This window comes from Malaya genurostris, chromosome 2 (assembly GCF_030247185.1).
Source record: "Malaya genurostris strain Urasoe2022 chromosome 2, Malgen_1.1, whole genome shotgun sequence".
Taxonomy (NCBI): Eukaryota; Metazoa; Arthropoda; class Insecta; order Diptera; family Culicidae; genus Malaya; species Malaya genurostris.
The window spans coordinates 341,720,218-341,739,239 of record NC_080571.1 but is presented as its reverse complement, the minus strand read 5'-3'; the positions used below and the strand labels follow the sequence as shown (position 1 = coordinate 341,739,239).

General features: G+C 37.6%; 2 protein-coding genes across 3 annotated transcripts; both read left to right on the top strand.

The window, feature by feature from the left end:
* The first annotated feature begins 577 nt into the window (after positions 1 to 577).
* Positions 578 to 3,685, top strand: LOC131431852 (A-kinase anchor protein 10, mitochondrial). Its single transcript, XM_058597764.1, has 3 exons — positions 578 to 755; positions 960 to 1,933; positions 1,993 to 3,685. Exons 1-3 carry the CDS (start codon positions 731 to 733, stop codon positions 2,974 to 2,976), a joined length of 1,983 nt encoding a protein of 660 aa, XP_058453747.1. The 5' UTR covers positions 578 to 730; the 3' UTR covers positions 2,977 to 3,685.
* Positions 3,686 to 10,545: 6,860 nt separating this feature from the next.
* LOC131431850 (ubiquitin-conjugating enzyme E2 E1) lies at positions 10,546 to 17,437 on the top strand. 2 transcript variants are annotated; one of them, XM_058597763.1, is made up of 5 exons: positions 10,546 to 10,690; positions 12,938 to 13,384; positions 13,448 to 13,595; positions 13,660 to 13,744; positions 15,809 to 17,437. In XM_058597763.1, the coding sequence occupies exons 2-5, from the start codon at positions 12,971 to 12,973 to the stop codon at positions 15,819 to 15,821; spliced, it is 660 nt and encodes a 219-aa protein (XP_058453746.1). In that variant the 5' UTR covers positions 10,546 to 10,690; positions 12,938 to 12,970; the 3' UTR covers positions 15,822 to 17,437. The 2 variants fall into 2 exon arrangements, with proteins under 2 accessions (XP_058453746.1, XP_058453745.1); XM_058597762.1 differs by lacking the exon at positions 10,546 to 10,690 and adding an exon at positions 12,226 to 12,392.
* The last annotated feature ends 1,585 nt before the right edge of the window (positions 17,438 to 19,022 follow it).

Here is a 19,022-nt window from a genome sequence, read left to right as displayed (position 1 = left end):
GTCCTGTCTGTTAGTCTGTGATATAACCGCATTGCAAATAGCATTAACTTTACGTCTGCCTAGCAGAACAGTACAACATAAACTGTTATGCACTGAGGAGTCTAAGATGAAACGTAAAGATAATGGTTATAAAACTTTGGCCCTGTTCAAAAGACAGTGTAGATCAATTTTAGAAAAATAAGGTATATTAAGTGGGTTTTTGTGACAAAGTCTACATGTCCAGAAAGCTTCATTGAAATAAAAGAGGGTGATTCCTACATTTGTTCGAGTTGGTGCGAAATTTGTCATAAGTGATCTGCCCTTTGAGTGAGAACAAATAAAATGATTGTTTCGCCTTTCAAATTTTCATATATTACTAATATCGAAATTTGGCAGAATTAAAATTTGTACAAGCAAATGTATTTTTGCTTAAGAATTTAATAAAAGGTAAGAAAAATTTGATATGTTTACTTAATAATAATTCGCCCATCTTTAAAAATCAGCTGAAGTGGGATGAAAATTTTCAATCATAATTTCTTATCTGGGAGCCCGGAATTTGTATTTCTGTTTTGGCCTTGCCTGACATTTCAGGAATTTTTCTTATTACGTCTTTCGAATCTCAGCTAAGGGACAAGTTTATGAATTTTTAATCGCAAAAGTACCGAGATCATGAGTTTTTTCTACTTAAATTCAATTTTAAAAACAAATTAAAATTGTATCATCAATTAGAAAAAAAAGAGATACGCACACGATGCTTCAATTTCTGAAAAAGTCAGGTAAGTTTACCATCGAGTCGTCATCATCTACGGAAAGTAAGGTAATTTATTACTCATCGCTGCTTCCCTGCTTTCTCCATCAATCAGGTCGTTGGCACTTGCCTTCCCTTCGTTTGCTGATCTATCCGTTGTGTTCATATTCCCATTTTGTAACAACCGAGGCGAAAGAATCGAATTGCAATAACATTATGTATTTTTTTATAGCCACTGTCAGGAAAAAATCCGGAATCGGCATAATTCCGTCATCTGAAGACAGTATAGACATTGATGCAATTACTATCTGCCACAGTGATGTTACCACTGATGAAGAAGCTCTTGCGGAAGCCGAGAAGTACTATATGGAACAGCATCCGGACACTGCAGAGATGAAATCGCGGTTGTCGCGGAATCTAATGGATATTTTAGCCGAACAAAGCTGTTTTTGCTATTTTGTGCAGTTTTTGGAGACCAAAGAAGCGCTTCCTTTGATCAAGTTTTGGTTGGATGTAGAGAGCTTTAAAGCAGCTGCATTGGAAAGCCTGAAATCGGCGAACAAGAACGAAATCTTTGGTAAATCTGTCAATCGTCGAACACTAGATCGTAGCGTTTCTTCCGATGGATTCGACAGTTTATCATTGCGCAGCGTGGACTGTGATTCGATATCCACGTTTTCGGAAAATGTTTTCGATGAAGGTACAGGAATTTCGACCATGGCCATGACAGACCCTGAAAGTGATCGAACATCGGGTGCTTGTACTCCTTGTACGATTCCACTGGAAGTAGTCGTTGAAGAAGACAAAAAACCGGAACCTTCCATGTACGAAGACAATGACGATCGAAAACGTATCATCGATATGCGCGATTTAGCGTTGCGCCAATCTTTGACGGATGACGAAAAGACGCATATTTTTGAAAAGAACAAATTAAAACTGGAAGAACCTAAGAAATCGACGAGTGGTTACAATTCGCTAATTGATTCGGATGCGGTTCGAATTTATCGAAAATACTTGATAAGTAATTCGCCTTACCATATCGAAGTGCCAGCAACGGTTTTGTCCAGCATATCCTTGGCACTGTGTGGTGGGACATGCAGCGAACGAATCTTCGAAACAGCTCAACAATATTTGTTGGAAGTGTTGGAGCGAAATTATCTCAATGAATTTCTCAACAGTGGATTTTATTTGAAGTATACTTTTGAGGTATGTTTTTTTTTCGTCTGCACAGGCAAAGAATTTGGTTTCAATTTATCACTTTGCAGGTTCTATCCAGCAATTCTCTTGGGCTGAGAGATATTCTGTGCAGTGAAATGGCACTATTTTATTTTATGGAGTTCCTGGAGCAAAAGAACAAGCGACACATTTTGGAATTTTGTGTTACGGCGAGCCACTTTCGGAAAAGTGCCGAAGGTACTCAGAGTCAGGCTGATGCGTTGGTGCTATACGAGAAGTACTTTTCGCTTCAAGCGACATGTCCATTAAATTTGAGTGATAAAGTTCGATTTTTACTTGAAGAGAACATATGTTCTCAAGACACGACCACTATTAAAAACTGTTTTGAGCTACCTTCAAGAATTATTGAACGATTCCTGGAAAGGCGATATTTTCAGGAATTTTTGAAATCTTCTCTGTACAAAAATTATCTATCGGAGCTGCTAGGAAGAATTAAAATAACTGCTTCGGGCGAGACAACGAGCAATTATATGGGAATTTTAGCCGGCCCAAAACAAGTATTTATGACTGATCGTACAAACACTCCCGGACATAAACGGGGCCATCGCAAGACCTATTCCGATGTTACAAACGATAGTACTAACAGATCGAAACATTCCTCTTTTGTTTCATCTCAAAACACATTATTGGCGATGTCGGATGCAAATTTCCACAGAAAGCGCCCTACTTCGGTTGGCTGTGGCTCAACTTCTACCGGTACTGACATTATGCAAATCGATTCCCGTCAACTGTACAATCCGGATTTGCTTTGGAAACGAAATTCTGCATCGGGACTAACATTTGGAAGGGTTGATGCACTTGGGAGATACGAGCGAGACTCGGATATTGCTGAACCACCTCAGGGTGACGACCGATGGAGCAAGAACAGACTCAAAAGAGCAATGCGAAAGCTGGTTAATCTTCCCGAAGACAAAGCACAAGAAGAACTAGCATGGCAGGTGGCCGAAATGATTGTCAACGATATTACCAGCATTACGATGAACCATGGAACAGAAGACGCACACGAGACGTGATTGTGGCGAAATAACGAACTTTTGCCAATATCTCAAAGAACAGTCAAAGTTCGAGGAAGAGTGATTCAACCGTACGTACGTATTATTTTCGTTCTAGGGAGAAAACAGTATTTACTATCCTACTTGGAGTTATTTTCTACATTACCGTATATTAAATATTCAATTTTTGATTCTTTATTTTAAAGATTCTATATTCGTTTTGTTTTGTTAGTTTGTTTTAGGTTGTATTTAAATTTGAAAACACGTACAATTCAATATCGATAAAAAGAGATATGAGCATTTAGACATTTTACTCATACATTCTTACTATACTCTCTCTTATTAGCAAATGTCTGAAACTCTATGGTGCTTGAAGAATTGAACAATATATGACCGGGTTTTTCAATTATTGAAACGCAATTTGATGAACTAAGTAAAAGATACTGTCTCTCGAATACAGATCAATCTGGTTTATTTCGATTACGCATAGGGGTAGGAAGTAAACAAATTTAAGACTTATCGGTGAAATGGAATAAAATCAAACGGTAATTCATATCGGAAACATTTAAAGAACGCAAGCAGAATTAGGAAAATCAAAAAAAGAAATAATGATTGTATCTTCGAACAGATTTTTGTAAGCTATCTCCATTTCGTAGGTTTATTATTAGTCTGTGCCGACTGCTATGTACTAATATATAAAACGAGAAAGATTAATAAAACATATAATGTACACTGTTGTTTTCTTGAATTCTCTGAAGTATAAACTGTTATTTAATATTGGTATTTTTGTTTTTTACTCCGAGTTTGATGACAGAGAAAAAAAATTGAGTCCGTGATCGATCGAAAGCTGAGATAATTAAGTGCTCATAAGTTCCTATCTCATGCCTTTCTTCACGTGACGACATTTGATCAATAGAGCGGCGTCGACTGGGTGCTATCGCCATCTGCGTTAGTATCAAAATGAGAGAGTGCGAATCGGCTATGTTTTAGCCCAGTGATTCCCAAACTGATCCCTACAGCCCACTAGTGGACATTAGCCCATTTTCAGTGGGTAGTAAACTCAAAATTGTTAATGAGTCGCAAATAGTGGGCTTCGATACTTAAAAATCGTTCTGCGAAAGGCCCTGAGTGAAATGTATTCATGACAAATTTATATAGACTTGTGGGTAATATATCATTGCGAAAAACAATTCCATTACAATCTACCAGTTGCAAAATGATGTGAATAGTGCATCAAATAAGAATGAGTGTAAATAGTTTCAATGTTTCACTAGAAAGTCATATCATTTATGTATTCCAAACTCAATTCATACAAGATACAGAAAAAAATCAGGTTCACGTTCCAGATGGTTAGAATGATTTTCAGAATCCTGAGATCAGATCCAGAATTCAAATTCATGTTGGGAATTCAGACTCAGAATCCTAATTCCCGGTTCAGATCTAAAATTTCTGTCAGGAATTCGGACCCAGAATCTAGTCCTGGTATAAGAACTTATGTTCAAAACACACGAAAACATATGTATTCCTGTCAGGAGTTCAGGTCTATAAAGCAGGTCCAAAATGCAGGCCTAAAATTCGGCTCGATTTTCGCTCATGAAGCCAGGCCCATGTTCTGAAACTAATTCAAGTCCAGAATTCAGGTGAAGAGTTAAGGTTTAGGATTTAATTTCAGGTTCAAAAACTCTGTCACGAGCTGATCCGGGGTCAGGATTCCGGCCCAGAACCAAAGTCCAGGTTGAACATTAAATTCCAGAATTTAGATGCAGGTAAAAAATCTCTGTCAATAATTTTGGTCCAGAATCTGAGTCCTATTTCAGAATTCAGATCCAGACTAAGACTCTCGGTCCAGAATCGAAGTCCCGATTTTAGGTTCAGAATCTGCACACAGATCACAAATTCATGATCAGAGGTTAGGTCAAGTTACTCAATTCAAGTCTAGATTCTGAGTTCCAATTATAGTACGGAGTCCTGGTATGGAATCCATATCTTTGCTTAGAATCCATGTACAGAATCCAGGTCCAGATTCAGAATGCAAATAAAGAATTCTGTATCGGTTTCAGAATACAGAATCAGGATCCAAGGTCAGAATGCTGGTCCAGAACTAAGATCCAGAAACCAGGTCCTTAATCATGCTTTAAAATGTTGACCAAGAATCCAAGTACAGAGTTATGTTTCTGAAAACAGCAGGTTCAGAATCCAAAATCAGGATCAAGTTTCAGGTTCACGATTCTGGTGCATTCCCAGTATCTCTGTCAAATTTTTTGAGTAAAAATCTTGTTTGGAATCTTGAATCCAGCACCAGAATCCTCCAGATTTAGACCCGAAACCTTCATCGAAAGTTCAAGCCAAGAAATCAGGTTTCGGTCTAGAATCCAAATCCATGCTCAAATATCCAAGTGTAGATTTCTGCCTCAATCTCAGAATCTCTGTCATCAGAATTCTGGTTCAAAAACCATGTCCAGATTCAGTATTCAGATCCAGAAATCTTATCGGATATCCAATCCCAGAGTCCTGGTTCAGATTCCTGGTCTATGTTTAGAATCACTGTTAATAATTTAGTTTCAAGTTTAGAATTGAGAAATCTTAGAGAACTCAGGTCCAGAATCCAATTCAGGCTCACAGTTCAAGTGCAAAATGGGTTCAACGTTTAGTTTCGGAAACTCTGTCAGATGTTCAGAAAACAGAATTCTGGCGCAGAATCCAGGTTCAGAATCTAGGTTAAGATCTCTGTCAGGAGTTCAAATTCACAATCTAACTTAAGGTCTAGAATCCAGATCTCGAATTTAAGTACTGAATTCTGCTTCAAGTTCAGAATCCATATTCGGATAAAGAATCTCTTTCAAGAATCCAGGTTCATATGCGGTATTCTGATCCAAAAACCTTGTACGATAGTTAAATATTCTAATCCAGTATTCAGGACCAGAATCCAGATCTAGGTATCGCTTAGTTATTACTGGGTGATAGGACTTAGGAGTCTAATAATCATGGAAGCAAATACTAAAAAGTAAAGTCGTTTTGTAGTTTGTTTAAAAAATGAAAAAAAAAACGAGTTTCGTGTTTTGATAAAACATTGTTTTTTAATGGGTAAAAACACCGTGCAAGCGAAACAATGGATTGAAAAATGTTATCCGGACATTTGTCCATCAAAAGCAACGATTTGTCGGTGGTTCGCCGAGTTTAAACGTGGTCGTACCGACACAAATGACGCGCAACGCTCGGGTAGACCTGTGGAAGCCGTTACACCGGAAAATGTGAGTGAAGTGACAAAAATTATAATGAAAGATCGTAAAGTGAAGCTCCGTGAGATTGCTGAGATGACACAGATATCATATGGAAGTGTATTTACTATCCTTCATGAAAAATTGAGCATGAAAAAGGTTTTTTCCAAATGGGTGCCGCGATTGCTTTCGATGGAACAAAAACAGCAATGAGTCGATGATTCAGAAATCAGTTTATCGAGGAAAAAAAACGTGGGAACCATTGTATCACCCTAAAAGGTGATTATGTTGATGAATAAAAAAAAATTTTGCAAAAAAAATGTTGTTTCCATTGTTAGTCTCGGGATTTATTGATCCATGTGTTACATTCCTGTAGTGGAATTTGAACTTCTGTTTCAACAGATTTCGCAGCCGATTCAGAATGTACAGAACCATTGCATGGCTGGTGCTACTATTCTACTGACATAACGAATCCATCCAGGTCGGGGCTCGAACATACGACAACTGGTTTGTAAGACCAGTGCCCTATGTATTGAATCGTCAACCCGGTACAAATGTATACTAACAAATGTAATAAACACAGCCATGAACATCTTTATCACCAAAACTTATTTTTTGTCGTAATTTCCACCGTGGAAAGTCGTCGCTTGAGAGTCGCAAATAAACTGTTTGACCTCGAATAAACTGTTTGATTTAAAATGTTTTCGTTTTTGTCTCTCACACAAGAAGTAAAACCAGAACGAGAAATGACTCGAAAAGTTACTTTTGAGTGAGCTCCTAAAAAAATCATAGCGTTGTCCACATACGCCACAAGAAAACACACCTAGTTCATAATTTTTCTCCATTATGCAACAAAAAGACTTTCTTAAAACACGCAACCCGCCTGGGTTCGATTCTCAACCCCGCACATAGGGTCAGAAAGATTTTCTGGTCCGAAGAGGCGAATGACCTAAGATGTTAAAGCCTCTATAATTGAAACAAAAAAAAAACTTTCTTAAAATAATGATTAGTAAAATGACAATAATGAAATCCTAAAACTGGCGTCATAAATATAAATCAGTTATAAATCCGTCCACAACCTTCCCAATCCGGGGAAATCGCTCTGCCAACAGAACTACTGTGGATGTTATGATACACAACGCAGAAGACTTCCGGCTAGAAAAGAACTTGGTATTTGATCTGACTGTGCACAGTCGGTTAAGTTCACATTTAAGTTGATCCCTTGTGATCAAAATTCGCACTCAAAAACTTCATTCCTCTACCAGTCGACTTTATTTCTCCTTTTGAGCAATGATATATAAGGTTTTGTTGTTGTTTTGCTTACCCAATGTTGGAACGATAGGGTCTTGAATAAACAATTTCTTTCTACCGCGTTGGGATTGGGAACCAAATTATTTTTTGTATCATTTTTATCTATTTTATATTTAAATCTCTAGTTAACTGCAGAAATATTGATTGTCACAGAATTTTAATAATTTTCCTCTACTTGGTATTTTCAGAAACCCGAAATAGACCTGCGCCCAGTTGAAAGTAAAAATCTTCAGTAGTACTGTTTACATGCTTCCAAGGCAACTTGGTTTAACATAAGACAGACATAAGGCAAAGTTCATGGATGCAGTACTGATGAACGATTGTCCATTTTTGACGTCGCTTCAGTAAATTTAATGAAAAAAAAAATTTATAATGTTGAGTTCTCGGAGAATATTGAAAAGGCATGATATGGTAACTTGTGCACATTTTATTAACGATACCAAACAATTAAACCATTAGCGGCCCTTACACGAGAATTATTTTTGTCATTTATGACCTTACACGGTCATTAAAAGGGTCATTACTAAAAAATAATGTCATTTTAATGAACGTGTTTGGTGCAGTAATGACGAGTTTTCTATGCAAATTGGAAATATCATTACTTAGTCATAATTAAAAATGACAAAAATAATTCAAGAGTGTTCTAGTGGTAGATGCATAACTTATGTCAGTTTTAAAATTTACATCTAGAATTTATAACAAAAAAAAATGGCAGTCCCAGCAGCGTTTTATCTGTGTTTCAAATATAGAAAAAATAGGACGGCAGCGTATACCAGTTGTAAATTTTGACAGTAGAACTGTTCGAATAAATAAAACTAAAACGGCTTGCTGGGGATATGTTTGTTTCAGTTTCAGTTATATTATAGACCACCCATATGAATCTGGCAGCTGCTGAATTTGCTCTTACTGCATCATACACGTTTATTAAAATGATATTATTTTTTAGTAATGATACTTTTAATAATCGTGTAAGGTCCGCTATTCAGTCTACACCACACTAGAGGAAAATCTTTTATTTTCCGTTCTTCTTAAAGTGAATGTTGGTCGATGGTTTATTCACCGCTATTGACAAATAAATGACTATTCACACATATCCGATCCGGTTCAGTGCCGGCACGATACCGTGCACGGATACTGATATTCGTTTTCTATGCGCCCATTCATACCGATCCGGCACCGTGCCGTTTCAGTGCAGCTCGCCGTTAGTGTAGCGTCCGTCCGGCAAACTCAAATCCGTCGTCACCGATATTTTTTATTTTTGCTGAAGTCGGTATGTCACTGCATTTGCTGTGCCGGAACGGAAACAGAACGGAAAGTTTCCGACACTGATGGGGCACTAAAGGCACTTTCACTGAACCGTCACGGAACTGAAATGTGTGAATAGTCCTTAAAAGTGTAGATTAATCCATCCAATCAGAGATGCCAGATATTTTCACAGGAAATCTGTATGAAAACTCAGTATTTATCGGTGTTAACTAATAAAATTAAATTTCAACAATAAAATGATGTTAAAAGATGTTATTTCAACACATTATGGCTGTAGTATGGTAGATTAAATGAGCAATAATTCTTTTCATCTGTCTGTTGGAACAGAAGGGTTAAATCGACGACACGACCTGCCACTCGCCTATCAAAACTGTATCGCAAATTTAACTACCCCTCAGTAACTGGTAATGTCAAAAAGAAATCTCTTGAAAAAATGTTGAAACTGGCAGCACAAGTTGATAAATTATTGATTTTGAATAACAGATACCATAACCTTGGTTACTGGTTTTAAACAGATTTTAGAATGTAAACAATACAAATTTTGATGCCATTCCACAAGACGATTTTGGCCGCTACCAGAGGCTTGTTTCAATTGTAGTGGAAATCCTATATCTACGAGAAATGATGGCTGATAAAAATTCGTTTCCAAAATGTACTGCACCGTGTCTTGGATTTTTTCTAGCAGTACAATTTCTATCAGCTGTCGTATAAGACGAGCTGAGATGGATGAATTTTGGTCCTAATCAATCCTTCAATTAAGTCAAAAGAAAAACTAAAAAAAACAGTTCCAATATATGTCGATATCAAAATCCGATCTATTTCACTATAGCTAGAGCGACGACACGACAAAGCCATGAAGAATGTAAACAAAACCAATTCCGAATCGTATGGCAAATCTCGGAAAAATAAAATTGGGATTACCGATCGGCTTTAAGATCGTCTTCTCGCGATAATTTGCAAGTGCTCCAGCAAGCAAGTGGTTTTGATGTGATAATCGAAGATAATTTGAGGAAAAAAATGATGCATCATTTTGCGTGTCAAATTACAATTCGTGGGTAAAAATTGGCCGTTTGGTACTGTGTGTGATGATATATTCTACGGGATTTGACACTCAAAACAACAGTTTCATACTACTAACGATGAATGATGATATATTAAAAGCGAAAGGACATACAAAATAAATAAACAAAATGATCTTGAAATTATCGAAAGTCTTTCACTGATATTCCGGTAGCGTTTAGACTCGTCGATTTGGTTGATCCATATTCCTGGAACGCTCTCAGGAAGTGGAGCTGAGTGCAGAAAATTAAAATTTATAGATCTGTTCCACAAATTTCTCAAACAATTTGTTTATTTTTCTGGGGCTCCTTGGTTACTAATTCATAGCAACTTAAACAGTGTTGCCCAAAAATATTATTTTTATCATTATCAAGGGGTCGCTACATTTGTGGTGACTGGCGGTAAATCGCTCACGAACACTTTTTATTCCGATTTTTCTTCGGAGTGTCTGGTCGTCTCGTCGGTTAAATTCCACATAAGAAATCTAATGGCAAGACTTTGCTTCTCGTCACTGCAATCAAATACTAATGGATTGCTCATACGAAAAAGCTTTTTTTTCGTTGCTTGGGAAATCCGTATTAAATTTAGAAAATCTGTATTCTGTAATGTAAAAATCTGTATATTTCAGATAAATCTGTATAAATGGCATCTCTGCATCCAATATTGGTTGGCAACTCTGATGAAAATATTTGCCAGTGCAAAAACAAAGCGGTCAATTCGAAACTATAGTATTTTTTACTGTGAATATGTTTAGATTGTGTTTGTTCTGACTTCAGTGACGGGTGATTGATTTCTGTCTGAATACTAATGAGAAATCGCGTTTTCGCTAAAAATCGTAGACCTACGGTGGCTTTTTAAATATTACATTGTTAAATACAGGGGTAAGTTGAGACATTATTCAGCATACGTTCGTGTTCTCAGGTGTTTGCCGAGAATACTAAAAACTGCACATGCAATTCTATTTACTGGAGGAATAATGTGCATCCTGTATGCTAATCATGATGTGTTAGTGCCAGGAGTTGATGAACTCTCTGACGGATCCTTGCAGTAGTATGTGTGTTGAGCTGAAACAGTCGGTGTTTAGAAAGGTAACGGCATTCCGCATTCGAGAAATGCCGGTTAGTAGTGATTTGATTGATAATGAAAATATAATTTGTGCTTCAACTTTTGTATTTAATTTAAATGGTTTATATGAAAATGTAATGCACATTTTGTGATATACAAATTCACTTCATATACTCTTCTGAATTACCGTATTTTTTAGGCTACATTGCTGCCCACTCTATTTCAAGGAAGTGTTTGAACATCCTTCAAACTTCTAAGATATTAGATTGAAATCATTCATTAAAGAACGATCATTTGGGAATTACACTGATAAGGCAAGGATTCCGTGTTGTGTGTAATTGCTTTTACTTCCCGATGCTATTTTAGGTGCTACATTCACGTCACGCAAAATTTCTGTTTTGCTGTTATCTGTTATCTGTGATCTTCGGCAGGTGCAATTATTTCGGGATAAATTTCTTCACTTGTTACCAACAATACTGATGAGATGCATATGTGTCAAATTAGGCACACATGGAGATCACGAGCAATTCAAAGTTTGAATTAGTTTCTCTTTGCTATCTGTTTACTTTATTTTTTTGTGACATTTCAATACGTCGATAGGTGAAGAAAAGCCTTATAAATAGGTGAACTCTTCTCACTGTTCTTTCCCTTGTTCTTGTTTATTTGAAAAGCGATTTAAAATGTTATCAATTTTCCGTTATCTGAAAATCTAAAGTTTCAGGTATTATTTTATACAACCAACTGAAATATAAACAAGGAGGGTAGTTAACAGAAAACATGGTAAGCAAAAAGAAACTATCATTAGCTTATTAAGACTTTCGACATATGTGGTGCAGATGTTCACGGAGACGAAGTACTCAACGGTGGTGTTTTTTTTCTAACCTATGAGTTTTTCAAATGTTACGCGCTCTTTTCATTGTAGCGATAAAACGCAGAACAAGTTGAGTTTTTGCCCAGCCGAATGAGTGGTATTAACAATACTTTGGATTGACAATAATATTATCACGCGTGAGGTCTATTTGCATGACCGAGCCCAGTTCCAATTCTTCGTGCACCAAAACGTTCGTTTGGAGACAATTTCCAGGAAAAACGCCCTTCAAACAAAAATGTCTAATTGGTTTTAAATTTTACATTCAAATTGCTTGTAGGAAAGAATATCATTCATTTTATTTTTGAAATGCATTGTTTCCTGAAATCAAAACATTAGTTTTAATTGAATACAAGTGCCCAAACAACCCTAAACGACGTCCTTCAAACATTATGAAAAGCCTTCACCCTGGTGATGTATACGTCTTGACCGTGCATATGATGTGCGAGAGTCAGATACAATACAGCTGAAGGGAGGTGAATGGGGTGAACAAGAGCTAAAGCAAAAGTCGAGTCTGTGATAGAGGACAGGCAAGAAATATCTTGCTCGTAGGAGGAAGCTGTTTTCCGGTGCTATTGTTTTGCGGAAAGCTATTGAATCTGTCGGGCCACTATTAGATCAGTTTCTGGATCATTGGAAGTTGTAGAATCGTGGGTATCTGTGTGGTTTTAACCGAAAAATATTAAAATTAAGTTGGATTAATCCGTCTCAAAATGGCCGCTTTGATTTATTGGAAAATGCAAGAATTTTTTCATCGCAACTGTATTTCCTTTTGAAAATAGGACGTGTTTTCATCAGTTTAACATTTCGAAGATTTTGTTTGTGGTACTTTCATATTGTAACTTGATAATGGACTTGAACTAATGTCGAACAGCTCGGTGCTCCGCACTTGATCGATTGAAGAGTAGGAAGGAAAATCGGCCTCATTCACAGCCGTCTATGTAGTGATGAAAATGTTGCAAAAAGCCGAAAACAAAGAAGCAAAGTTCTCAGAAATCTCGTTCTTCTTTCTGTGGCTCACAGAATCTTGTTCAATGGTTTTTGTTATATAAGGATATCTCCCTTTATTCTTTGATTGATTGCTAGTCATGATTTTTGTTGTATTTGAAAACTGTCCGAACGGTTGAAAGAAGAAAAAAATCAAATGTACTATTTTTATCGTAATAATTGTGTTCTTTTTCGGTTTTGGGAATAGATTCGAGTGCAATTTTTCACTTCGACCTAGAACATGTCGACCAGTGCCGGTTCAAGTAGCACTGCAGGAGCAGCAGCTGGTGCGGCGGGGGGTGCTGCCGGTAGCGGAGGAGGTGGAGGAAACGCTGGTTCGGGCGGCGGGCGTCGCAACGGTAATGGCGGTGGTAGCACCACTCCGGAAACTCCGTCGGTACCTAAGCCAGAGACTAAAGAAACTAAGTCGAACCCAAAAATCTCCAAGGCACTGGGTACATCGGCCAAACGTATTCAGAAGGAATTGGCCGAAATCACACTTGACCCACCGCCCAATTGTAGTGCGGGCCCGAAAGGAGACAATCTGTACGAATGGGTATCGACCATTCTTGGACCACCGGGTTCGGTATACGAAGGTGGAGTGTTTTTCCTAGACATTCATTTTTCACCGGAATACCCTTTCAAACCTCCAAAGGTACAGCTCTCATTTCTTTATTAAGGGACAACGCGATGCAAACTTCTTGTGTATCCCATATAGGTCACATTTAGAACGAGGATATATCATTGCAACATCAACAGTCAAGGAGTGATCTGTCTGGATATCCTCAAGGACAACTGGTCTCCCGCACTGACTATTTCTAAGGTGTTGCTGTCCATCTGTTCGCTTCTAACAGACTGCAATCCAGGTATTTGCTATCTACTTGCAAAACTTTGCATTTTATAGGTGTATTTTAATACTAATCTTTACAGCTGATCCGCTGGTTGGAAGTATTGCCACACAATATCTGCAAAATCGGGAAGAGCATGATCGAATTGCTCGCCTGTGGACAAAGAGGTAAATACAATTTTTTTTTAAATTTATTAGTATGTGCGTTAAGTACAAATTTGTGCTAAGGGCACAAGACCATTTTAAGTTTTCTTTACGTTTCGTCTTATACTCGTTAGTGCATAACAGTTTATGTTGAACTATTATGCCACATACCAGTTGGCAGCACTTTCGCAGATTACAATAAAACTGAAACATGTAGGGTATCGGTATCTCCTTTCACCTCAGCTCCAGTAGTCCAGTAGACGTCTCTGTTCGATAGATTTTCTTTAAGGGGAAGATAAAAATAGGTGCATTTGCTTCGTGTTTTCGTGTCGCGCCGAAGCAATGTTGTACCCGATTTTATCACAATTTGTTGATTGAAGGTTGAGTAATCGGCAAAATAACATGACGATTGTTGAGTAAGCGGCTAAATGACATGAGATTACTATTGGTACAATAGACCTAGTCTTTGTCTCGTATAACATTTTGTATGTTTTTGTGCAACAGATGCGAAAAGTTTTCGCTACCGTCAAAAACTGCTCAAAAACTAACTTTTGCTAGTACTTTAAAGGAAGGTTATTATGTGAAGGTTCTTTTCTAAGCAGAGGTGTTTTTTTTCGTATGAGGGCAAGTGATTCAAAGGAAAAATTTTAATATTGTGTTTAAAAAGGTGAAGTCGGTGAGATTGTTCTCATTTTTATTTCCTTTTTTGCACTTTTTAGTAAAAACCAACTATTCATTAGTGGTTTAATCTTATCTCAAAGTCATAACGTTCGCTTAGAGCGAATTCTAGACTTCCTACATACTACTCAAATTTCTAGGTTGTCCGTCGTTCTTCCGGCATGTATGTAAAGCATCAACATGTCAACTGCTTATTCTTTATCCTTCGCTGTGAACAATGGAGATGTTTAGTTATTATGCAGTTGAGATGCTCTTAATATTATATCTAAAGCAACTCTGAATAGTCAATCAGCGAAAAACTCGACGATATCAGTGCACAGTGGCTTGAATCGACAACAACCTGAACTTATTTCTCTAGCTACTAAACCGTTGATCTGATATACATATGTCGTTTTTGCTTGAGAAAACTGAAACTAACCCAGGGTAGTTTTATCAAACAAACACTTTTCACGAAATTATGTTGATTTCGCACTTTGCAACGGGGGTTTGAGCAAACCTGATATAAAAGTCAGGTTCGAAACTGATTCGATTTTCAGTTCAACAACGTTAAAACTAGGTTCGAAACTAGCTTCAAACGAACGGTTTGACAGCAAAGGTGGAAACTATTTCAAATTAATAAAATTGTTTATCTTCATATCACGGGTTTTTTGTGATATCGACCGATAAGTTACCTTTAGGCAACAACTTTTGCAAGAAATTGACAGTCGAGGTATAAGAAATAGAACATTAGTTTTAACACCAGACGAAAGGGAAAACTTTTCACTATAGGTTACTATTATTATAATATGTAACTCTGAAAACAAATCTCGGTTGATTTTCCAGAAGGCCGTAACAGCAAGTGACAGTTTCTCTTTGTTTACTTTCTCTTCTATTAATTACCAAGCGGTTTACACGTTTATCACTTAACTCTTTGCATAGAATGATGCTCGAAACGTTCGACTTCCAAACAGAACTGTGAAATCCAAGAAAATCTTTTTAGATCACATCACAATAATCGAAAGAGAGAGTGAACAAAGAGAAACTGTCACTTGCTGTTACGGCATTCTGGAAAATCAACCGAGAAATATGCGTATCAAAATGAAAACAAAAAAAACTACAAGGGTCAGCCCAATGGGGTTGTTCGATCCATTGATGTGGAAAAAGGATATCAAAATTTTTAATGATTGACATTTTCAAACAGTTCAAGCAATCGTCACACTTTTGAATTCGCAATTGCACGAGAAACTGCTTAGATTGATCTTTATTAGGAACCAACACCGAACAAATTCTTTGAAATCTTTTCATGTTATCGGAGTGTTCTACTTTTTGATTTTACCCCTGAAGTTGATTGCAATCGGCTTCAGAAATTTTCCATTAACTGATTAATATTGCAAGCATTGATAACTTTTTCATATTAATTTTTATTTTTAGATATGCTACGTGATTTCCCAGCACTGACGTTCTGTATATTTTTACGTGAAAATCAGTAATATTTATAAATCTATCCGTAACGAAGAAAAATACTACAACTAATGATATCCTACGCAAAAAAAAAAGAAATAAGTAGCAGAAAGCAAACACACTGTAACAAGAGAATTTCAAATTCAAACAGATCGAAATATTATAACTATCATTCGTAAAATTAAAAATCAGCCGCTGGAATTCTCTTCTGCAGCGCCGTTCGATTTTGTGTTTTCATGAAGGCAGCCTGTTTTTCTCTCACAATAACCCCTAAATTAATTCATCGAAGAAATGCGTATGCCTAAATGAAATGGAATAACGGTCAAAAGATAAGCGTAGTCAACTGATTTATGTTTGTTTTGATATTCAGAAGCTAGATTTTTGTCTCCGAAATACCCTTAAATCGAGATGAAAGGAAAATAGGATTGTTTCACATAGAGAACAGATTAGTAAGGTTATTTTTAAATTGTGAATCCATTTGGCATACCATTAACAACACCTGTAATGATCTTCGAAACTCATCGTCGCTTTCGATCTTCCACAAGACCTTAAACATACAGAACTCAGTTATAGGACGAACGATACTTCGTTAGACTAAAATCATTTAATTAGGTTAATTCTACCAACTAATACGTGTAAGCAACGGACTGCAGTTTACGGAATAACATGAAAAGCGTGTGGATGTTCGTTTCCGTTAGTTATGTTTATTTCGTCTAGCTATCTTTGAATCTTTTACAGAAGGCATAATTCTTGAGAACGTTTGACGTTGAGTTCTTTGAAACAGATGAGGACGAGTGTGATGCAATTGCACATTTTCCACAAAAGACTGAATTACACTGATCAAACGAACAAAACGCGAATGATGCATTTTCAGAATACAGCAAACTTGGCGCCGGAACGTTCTCAGAAGTTTATTCAAACTATTGTTCCTATGTAGTAACGATTGATGTTCTGTACACCTATTTTCTAATGAAAACGGAAAACTTCGATTTGCAGCTCAAAACAGTAATAGTCTGGTCCCTAGCTCAAATGGAACACCATGTTATTTCAAAACAAGTTCACCAAAAACTCTAAGAACAAACGCTGAAAAGAATGTGAATAATGTGATATGTAAAAACGAATTGAAAACCAACAAAATAAGTGTCAAGTATCAAGCTGGAACAACCTTCTATTAGTTAGCTACCGGTCTCAGCCAACCCGCTTGTGTTTAGTTCTATGTCACACAGTTGTTCCCGATGGACTACTTTTAGATCTCTTCTGGCTGAAAATTTCATATCATGCTAAAACTTTTCGCTGACTCCACTGGAACGAGAATCCAATCCTACGCGTAATTGTTTGTTGGGTTTCTTTACGGATAGGAACAGATTAGAAGAACTTGCATTAGTAACTAGTACAGCCCCTCCTAATGTTGGGTTGAGATTATAATGTCTAAACAATTAATTGGCAATTGAAACAATTGAAAAGCACACGGAAAAAATAACATCATTGCGGAGTTCGCAAGCCACGAATAATGAAGCGTAAATTGGAACAAATGAGCAGTTATGGAAAACCAATATTTAAACTATACAGATAATTAAAAGCAGTCAATGTGTATCCAAATCTAGTTTCTTTTTAATATATCACATTTCCCAGAATATCGAAAAACTGATCTTCCAAAACCTTTTAATCACATGATAGCCACCAATACCGACCTCCTTAATTTTATTGTTCACAGAGAAGGATAGAGAAGAGAGAAAATGTTGATTCGGCACATACTTTACGGAAGGACGACGTGAGCAAAGAATCCACCACCTCACCTTACTTACCTTACCTAACAGCTATAGGCCTGGGGTGTCCTTTGCTGTATTAAGAATTCGTCTCCACATAACTCGGTCCATGGCTGCTCGTCGCCAGCCACTCAAGGCACAGACGCTTCTGAAATCACCCTCCACTTGATCGATCCACCTTTTTCGCTGCGCTCCTCTTCTTGTACCAGCCGGATTAGATTCAAGAACCATTTTCAATGGGCTGTCGTCCGACATCCTTATGACATGCCCAGCTCATCGTAGACGTCCGATTTTAGCTGTCCGTACGATAGGTGGTTCTCCTAGCAGCTGTTGCAATTCGTGATTCATACGCCGTCTCCACGTTCCGTCTTCCATCTGCACTCCGCCATAGATGGTCCTCAGTACCTTTTTTTTCGAAAACACTGAGGGCGCGTTGGTCCTCTGCCAGCATAGTCCAGGTCTCGTGGCCATAGAGAACAACCGGTCTAATGAGCGTTTTGTAGATGGTCAATTTCGTGCGGTGGCGTACTTTTCTCGATCGAAGGGTTTTTCTGAGTTCGTAACTTCCTTTTTCCGGGCGGCTTGTTAGGCCTGCACCAACCTCCTGTCTCGCCGGAGCGCCATCGTGTCAGCACTGTTTAGAGTCCCACACTGACACAAGGACGGTAATCAGCCGTTCCTAACATGAAGAACAGACGCTGTTTCGAGCCGCCCCAACATGGGGAACAGACGCTCGGGTAGGCTCGCTCTCTGTAAAGAGAAGGCAAGCCCCCTCCCTCCCTTACCTGTCAGCATACGACCAAGGTCCCACCGGGGTTGGTTACCCGATCTTTCCTATGGTTACTCATACCTCAGCCGGCACCGTGGGGAGGTAGGTGTAGGAAATAAGAAATAAAATAAAATAAATATATCAAAATTCTACTAAATACTTAACTATATCTGAAACAAATCCAAAATAAATTCACGTATAACAAAAGCTCGCGAAATGGAACACAGTTTGTCAGTCTGGGTAAAAACTTCTTCTTCTCTATTTGTAACTGACATCTGTTGCGATGTTGCTACGGAAAGGGCTAGTGACTTGTCTTTGAAGCAAAAGCGATAAAAAAGGGATATTTTAAGAAAGGGATATGTGAAACTGGTAGCACTGAAAAAAATGAACGGAATAAATTGGGAGGGGAGGTTCATAAAACCGGACAGAGCGAATTTCTTAATATACAAGAGGGACAGAGAACGCAGAGAGCATCTTTGGGCAAGTGACTGAATGAAAGGGAGAATGGTTTATATTAACCAATACGAAGCAAAAATGGTCCGAAAAAACGAAGCGAAGCGCATGAGGTTGGCGGTTACTCTGATCATTCTTGGAACGATTTTCAAGCCGAAAAGTTGTATCGCAAAAAATGGAAGGTGAACATGTTAAA